A 6,367-nucleotide genomic window follows, 5' to 3' on the forward strand; every position below is an offset into this window, starting at 1 on the left:
TCTCAGTGTGGGAAGAGATTCAATCAGCCAGCCTGACGTCCCACCGGCGGGTTCACACGGAGGAGAAGCCGTTCACCTGCTCTCAGTGTGGGAAGGGATTCAGACATTTATCCACCCTGCGGAGACATCAGCCAGTTCACCCCGGGGAGTGAGCATTCACCTGCACTCAATGTGAGAAGGGATTCTGTGTTTCCTTGTACCTGCTGAGACACCAACAAGGTCACAAGTGATTACAGGGGTTGGATTCTGCTGTTATTGTTGCTATTCTCAATTACACCCAGAACAGCATTGTGTTCATTCTGTCAGTTGGTCAATGGGGAGGGTCGGAGGGTTTCTTTCTGCTGGACTGGCCGGTCTCACGACTTTGCCTCCAGTGGGCTGATGCTCTTGAGGCTTGTGGCAAATACTTGGCTTCAAATTTCACAAGGATCACAGAGTGAAAGGGTGTTTGGAAGGTAGATGACAGATAGTTCCTGTTTCTGTTTGAAACCCCTAAAGAATGCAGGTTTAGATGAAGATAGGCTTTGGTGGTTACATGGTTCTGTCTCAGAAGGAAACTGTCAAGCTATGAGGAACAAGTTGTCTGCAGTTGAATGGGAACTTACAATAAAATATGTAATGATACAATCGCAGTAAAGGAATCATCACATATTTACATAAAATATAGATTCCTTTAAGAAACAAAAATCCAACAGGAAAAGTGACCAACCGTGGCTAAAAAGAAAAATTAAAGATTCCATTAGGTCAAAGGAAGAGGCTCATTAATCGATTACAGATTTATTGCTTCACTGATTTATTGGTACCTTGAAGAATCGATGCAGTATAATTCTTAAATTCAGTATACATACAGACAGAAAATGGAACATCCACAAGGTTAAGTCATTGTTTCAGATAAAAATATGAGAATTGCTGTACAGCAACTTAATATGTGTAAGAATCTAACACTGTTTCAAGAAAAGTTGTATAAAAGCCCTCGTAATGAATAAACCATTGTTCTACAAATACATGTAGTAGTGAAAAAGTATTGCAGTCTTAGCAACACAAACATATACAAAATGTAGCAAAACCTCAGCAACAAGCAAGGTTAATGCAGAACATCTTGGGGGCGATTCTCCAATATTGGGCCCAAGAGTTTGCGCCATCGTGAACGCCGTTGCAAACCGGGCCCGGTTACATACGATTCTGGCCCCCATAGGGGCCAGCACGGCGCTGGAGCAGTTCACACCGCATGCACGCGCAGTTGGGCCAGCTGAATCCTGCGCATGCGCAGTTGGGCCGTGCCATACTGTGCATGCACGGGGCCTTCTTTAGCGCGCCGCCCTCGACTCAAGATGGAGTCGGTGTTCAGGGTCCGGCCACGCCAGAAAGTAGGCCCTGGGAGGGAGTTGAAGAGGAGGCAAACCCATCCACCCACTCCAGGTTCTGTCCTGGATGTGATTAACAGCAGGAATAGCAGCAGAATCTAACTTGTCATCACTTGTGAACCCTTTGGTGTCTCAGCCTGTTGAACGACTGAGTGAATCCCTCCCCACAGTGACAGCAGGTGATTGGCTTCTTTCCGGTGTGAACTCGCTGGTGTCTCCGCAGTGTGGCTGATGTTCTAAACCTCTTTGTGCAGTGAGAGCAGCTGAACGGTCTCTCCTCAGTGTGAATGCGCTGGTGGGACATCAATACCTGAGAGCTTTTAAACCCACTCCCACATTGGGAGCATTTAAAGGGTCTCTCATTGCTGTGAGTGACATTGTGGCTCAGCAAGTGATGACCGAGTGAATATTTTCCCTGTCGGAGAGGTGAACGGGCTCTCCCCGGTGTGACCTCGCTTGTGTTTCATCAGGTTGGATGAGGTTCTAAAGCTCTTTGTGCAGTGAGAGCAGCTGAACGGTCTCTCCTCAGAGTGAACGCGCTGGTGGGACATCAGTAGCTGAGAGCTTTTGAAACCCTTCCTGCAGTCAGAGCATTTAAAGGGCCTGCTCTTGGTATGAGTGACATTGTGTTTCAGCAGGGTGGATAATCGAGCAAATCCCATATCACACACAGTGCAGATGAACGGCTTCTCCCCGGTGTGAACACTCTGGTGTCTCTGCAGGCTGGATAACCGAGTGAATCCCTTCCCACAGTCAGAGCAGGTGAAAGGCCTCTCTCCAGTGTGAACTCGCTGGTGTGTCTGCAGGTGGGATAACCGAGTGAATCCCTTCCCACAGTCAGAGCAGGTGAATGGCCTCTCTCCAGTGTGAACTCGTTCGTGTCTCCGCAGGTTGCCAATGTCAGTGAATCCCTTTTCACACTGAGAGCAGGTGAAAGGCCTCTCGCCAGTGTGAACTTGTTCGTGTCTCCGTAGGTTGCTAATGTTATTGAATCTCTTTTCACAATGAGAGCAGATGAAAGGCCTCTCTCCAGTGTGAACTTGTTCGTGTCTCCGTAGGTTGCTAATGTTAGTGAATCCCTTTTCACACTGAGAGCAGGCGAAAGGCCTCTCTCCAGCGTGAACTCGCTGGTGGATCTGCAGGCTGGACAACTGAGTGAATCCCTTCCCACAGTCAGAGCAGGTGAATGGCCTCTCCCCAGTGTGAACTCGTTCATGTCTCTGCATGCCGCCAATGTCAGTGAATCCCTTTTCACACTGAGAGCAGGTGAAAGGCCTCTCTCCAGTGTGAACTCGCTGGTGGATCTGCAGGCTGGAAAACTGAGAGAATCCCTTCCCACAGTCAGAGCAGGTGAACGGCCTCTCCCCAGTGTGAACTCGTTCATGTTTCCGCAGGCTGCCAATGTCAGCGAATCCCTTTTCACACTGAGAGCAGGTGAAAGGCCTCTCTCCAGTGTGACTGCGTTGATGCCTTTCCAGCTCGCACGGGGCTCTGAATCCCTTCCCACAATCCTCACATTTCCATGGTTTCCCCATGGTCCGGGTCATTTTGCGTCTCACCACGTTGGACAAGCAGTTGAAGCCTCGTCCACACACAGAACACCTGTACAGTCTCTCCCTGCTCTGAATGGTGAAGTGTTTTTTCAGGCTGTGTCACTGGTTAAAGCTCTTTGCACAGTCAGTGCTCTGTAACAGTCTCACATGGGTGTGTGTGTGTGTCCCTGTGCTTTTCCAGACACACTGATGTTTAAAATCTCTTGAAGCAGACAGAATAGACAAACATTTCTCCTTCTAGATTCAAAGGCCGATGATCCCAAGAATTGAGTGACTCAGTCAGTTCTTGACGTGATATTTAGTTTGAGATATTGGCCTCAAACTCCTCTCGTTCTAACTGCCTGCAAACGGATTTTACAAGAGTAATCATTGTCAGGACAGGATAGAACATAGAACAATACAGCGCAGTACAGGCCCTTCGGCCCACGATGTTGCACCAAAACAAAAGCCATCTAACCTACACTATACCATTATCATCCATATGTTTATCCAATAAACTTTTAAATGCCCTCAATGTTGGCGAGTTCACTACTGTAGCAGTGATAGAAACTCAGAACAGACAATTCTAGGTTCTATCGAACATTCTTTCCTCTCTCTTTCCCTGAAATGCTCTAAATCTCCATCCCACAAACTCTCCCTCCATTCTCACTCTGCTGCATCTAATATTCACCCTCCCAATTCTCCTGAAGGTGCTGATTCAGGCTGATTGACAGATCCATGCTCACTGCTTCCTGTCCTGGACACAGAGACCTGAAATGTCTATATTACTGGATGAAAAATGTGTGTAATATACAGATTGTATTCACTTACTTTTCCTCCCAATTTTCCTGAAGGTGCTGATCAACAAATCTAAACTCACTAAAACCTGTGCAACCGTAGAGAATCTCAATATAAGTACATTTACTGATTAGTGATCGGGAAATTCTGAGGAAGAATTTTATTTAGTCATGGAGTGGTCATGACAGGGAACTCACTGCCCACAAGGGTTGTAGAAGTCGAGATGATCAATAATTTAAAATAAAATAGGATGGTCACTTGAAGAAAATAAACTTGCAGGGGAACAGGGATATCGAGGGGGAATGGGACTGACTGGACTGCTGTACAGAGAGTCAGCATTGACTTGAGTTACCAAATGGATTCTGTCAGTGCTGCAATGACTGTATGACTGGAAATATATAATGTAGGTACAGTACTATTTACAAAACTAGAAATAATAATACATGTATTTTATTACAGAACCATCAACAATATATATAATACATATCATATAACAACACTAGACATATCTCTGTCCATTATTAAATTTTTTTAAATTAATTTACGGGATGTGGACAATGCTGGTCAGGCCAGCATTTATTGCCCATCCCCAGTTAGCCTTCCGAAGTAGTGGTGAGTTGCCTTCTTGAACTGCTGCAGTCCTTGAGGTGTAGGTACATCCCCTGTGCCGGTTTTTTTTCTTTATAATTTATTTTTTATAAATTTAAAGTACCCAATTCATTTTTTTCCAATTAAGGGGCAATGTAGCGTGGCCAGTCCACCTACCGTGCACATCTTTGGGTTGTGGGGGCGAAACCCACACAAACAAGGGGAAAGTGTGCAAACTGCACATGGACAATGACCCAGAGCCAGGATCGAACCTGGAACCTCGGCACCGTGAGGCAGCAGCGCTAACCACTGCTCCACCATGCTTCCCTACATCCCCTGTGCTGTTAGGGAGGGAATTCCAGGATGTTGCCCCAAGGACAGTGAAGGAACGGCAATATATTTCCAAGTCAGGGTGGTGTATAACTTGGAAACGAACCTCCAGGTGGTGAGGTTCCCAGGTATCTGCTGCTCTTGTCCTTCTAGATGGTGGTGGTTGTGGGTTTGGAAGGTGCTGTCTGAGGAACCTTTATGATTTATTGCAGTATATCTTGTAGATGGTATACACAGCTGCTACTGTTTGTCGGTGGTGGACGGTTTGAATGTTTGTGGAAGGCGATGCAATCAATCAGGCTGCTTTGTCCTGGATAGTGTCGAGCATCTTCTTGTTGGAGCTGCACTCATCCAGCAAAGTGGATCGTATTCCATTACACTCCTGACTTGTGCTTGTAGATGTCTGGTGGACAGGCTTTGGGACATCAGGTGGTGTGTTACTCACCGTAGGATTCCCAGCCTTGGACCTGCCCTGGGAGCTACAGTATTAATATGGCTAGTCCAGTTCAGTTTTGATCAATGGTAACCCCCAGGATGTTGGTTGTGGGGGATTCAGTGATGAAAATGCCACTGAATGTCAAGGGGTGGTGGTTAGATCCTCTCTTGTCTGGAGATGCTCATTGTCTGGCACTTGTGACTCCAGTTTAGCTAGGGCTCCTTGTTGCCTAACACGGTCAAATGCTGCATTGATTTCAAGGGCAGTTACTCTCACCTCACTCCTGGCATTCAACTCTTTCGTCCAAGTTTCAACTAAGGCTGTAATGAGGTCAGGAGCTGAGTGACCCTGGCGGAACCCAAACTGAGCATCCAGGAGCAGGTTATTGCAGAATAAGTGCCACTTAATAGCAACTTTGATGACTCCTTCCGTCACTTTGCTGATGATGGACAGTAGACCTACAGAGAAGTAATTGGCTGAGTTGGATTTGCCCTGTTTACTGTCCCCTTAAATGTCCGTCATCTCCTGGGGAAACCAGCCCTTTAATTGTGAACATGAGGAAAGAGACCATCCTTTTAGCCAGACAAATAAATGTGTCAAGCTGAGGGAGCAAAGGGTGTCAATGTCTTTCAGAGAGAGAGAGAGAGATCAGGGCCAAGCTTTCCAGAATCTGCACCCTCCCTGGATTCACTTCCTTTCCCTTCAGTTGCTGCAAATCACCAATTGAAAACAATAAATGGAATGAGGGAGAAAAGAAAGTGTTTTACTCACAGATGTTGGAGACAGGAGGAAGGTTCAGTCTGTGTGCAGCTCAAGCTCATTCAGGGTTGGAGGAACAACAGTTTTGCTCGGAAGAAACCGCCATGTCCAGCTTCCGCATTGGGACAATGGGGAGCTCTGATTGGCAGAGGAGCAGAGTCCTTCCGGTCCTCCAATCTCCCTATTGGTCAACACCTGAGCAGAAATGTCAGCGGAAGTGAGCTCCTCTACACATGCGCAGCTTCCCCTTCCCTTAGACATGCGCAGTCCCGTATCGGGGGTGGGGGAGGGCTTTCACCGACGGCCGGAAATGTCAGCCGGTTGCCTGAAAAACTTGTCTCGAGGATGTGTGGGGGAAGGAGAACAATGGGTGGGGGCGGGGCTCCCGCATCTTCGCGCTGGGCAGTGACGTCACCGCGGAGCGGGCTTATTCCTATTGGTTGATTAAGAGGACGAGCTCCTTTGTGATGTCACAATGTTGAGGTTGGACAATGAGTTTCAGACTAAAACTTCCTCCTCTGGGCAACATCTGGGAGCAAATCAATGTCTCCCCTTTTCAT

General features: G+C 47.1%; 1 protein-coding gene across 1 annotated transcript; it reads right to left on the reverse strand.

The window, feature by feature from the left end:
- Positions 1-769: 769 nt before the first annotated feature.
- Positions 770-5,927, reverse strand: LOC140420339 (uncharacterized). The gene is made up of 2 exons (XM_072504357.1): positions 5,820-5,927; positions 770-3,258 (listed from the first exon to the last, which is right to left on the reverse strand). The coding sequence occupies exon 2, from the start codon at positions 2,909-2,911 to the stop codon at positions 1,724-1,726; it is 1,188 nt and encodes a 395-aa protein (XP_072360458.1). The 5' UTR covers positions 2,912-3,258; positions 5,820-5,927; the 3' UTR covers positions 770-1,723.
- Between the last annotated feature and the right edge of the window lie 440 nt (positions 5,928-6,367).

This window comes from Scyliorhinus torazame, chromosome 5 (genome assembly GCF_047496885.1).
Source record: "Scyliorhinus torazame isolate Kashiwa2021f chromosome 5, sScyTor2.1, whole genome shotgun sequence".
Classification (NCBI taxonomy): Eukaryota; Metazoa; Chordata; class Chondrichthyes; order Carcharhiniformes; family Scyliorhinidae; genus Scyliorhinus; species Scyliorhinus torazame.

Bases quoted from the DNA above. Each gene is read 5' to 3' on its own strand.
- LOC140420339 (XM_072504357.1), bottom strand. From the start codon at position 2,911: ATGACCCGGACCATGGGGAAACCATGGAAATGTGAGGATTGTGGGAAG.